General features: G+C 31.1%; 1 protein-coding gene across 1 annotated transcript; it reads right to left on the minus strand.

Moving 5' to 3' along the window:
- Positions 1-397: 397 nt before the first annotated feature.
- Positions 398-1,080, minus strand: Bm14117 (Uncharacterized protein; the record flags this gene model as incomplete). Its single annotated transcript, XM_043079241.1, has 2 exons — positions 398-618; positions 936-1,080. 2 exons carry the CDS (start codon positions 1,078-1,080, stop codon positions 398-400), a joined length of 366 nt encoding a protein of 121 aa, XP_042935175.1.
- Positions 1,081-1,291: the final 211 nt, after the last annotated feature.

The following is a 1,291-nucleotide window of genomic DNA, read 5'->3' on the forward strand; positions in this document are numbered from 1 at the left end:
AAGTAAAAATAAAAAAATAAAAAACACAAACTTCAAAAACACAGCTCCACTTTCTGGTGTTCTTTTGTTGCAATTAATAGACCATTGAAAATTTAACGCATTAAAAGTTTTGATGCAATAACAAAATTCCATTAATGGTATTACTGAAAAGTTATTTAAGAAATTCAAAAGACTGGTGGTTTACTATGATTAAAGTGATACATTGGCATGTTGGAAAGGTGATGCACGTTTTTATCAAGCAGCTTGTGATAAAGAAGGGAAGGAAGTAGCAGTTAAGAATGATTTTAAAATTCATATTAAGAGATTAATTTAAAAGCTTACAGGCACAGACACGGTAGGCATTGTTTGTATATTGCTTGAACATAAAACTGTTTCAATTAGTAATTCTTTCAATAATTTAAATAAAACGAAAAAAAAGCTGGATTATACCGAAACTTGATGTCCATGCCAAGAAGAGAAGAAAATAAATTTTTGTTGACTCGAAAATAGAACTGAATTTCGGTAAACTTATCGCAACAAGGCGATTTACTGCCAACAGAAATGTAAAATGTAATATCGCAATGAAGGAAAATGTGTCTATAGTTGCGAGTATAACGCTAACCCATGTTGGCTTGTACTCTAAAGTATTAATGAATTAAATGATTAATGTAGAATTGCTGTATTGGTCGTTTTTCAAATCAACGTCATTTATTTATAGAAACATAATCAGCTCAATTATTAACTGTTATTTACCTATACCAATATGAATAAATTCAATTTAAATTCATACAAAAAATAATTGCCTGCCGCACTTTGTTAATTCAACCTCATTTATTAGCAGACTGTGTCATAACCAAATTAGACTATTACTTACTGTTTTAAAACACCTAAATCCCAATAAATGACAAGTAAATAAGACAAATAAGTAAATGATATGTGTGATAGAAGGAACCAACCGGCACAACTTTTATTCTTTAGTATTCCACCTAAGACAATGGCCATTTGTGGGATAAAGTTCAAGAAACTACAAATAGTAATTTGTGATGCGATAATAATGAACGCTCGACTGTAAAGATTGTCACGACTACAGAATACCACCATTAACAGTACATTGCTAACAATACCGTATAACAAAAGCAGTGAAAACAGTACAACCGCCACGTATCTTTCTACCGTATTACATTCATTCCTTATATCGAACACATTTGTCGCATTCTCTGCGTGACAGTTTAACGGTAATATCAGGAATAATGCAATAATACAGTAAGAATGAGTCATCACTTTAATCATTGACAATCTTTTCCGGAAACTG

This window comes from Brugia malayi (genome assembly GCF_000002995.4).
Source record: "Brugia malayi strain FR3 genome assembly, contig: Bm_v4_Chr2_contig_001, whole genome shotgun sequence".
NCBI classification, from domain to species: Eukaryota; Metazoa; Nematoda; class Chromadorea; order Rhabditida; family Onchocercidae; genus Brugia; species Brugia malayi.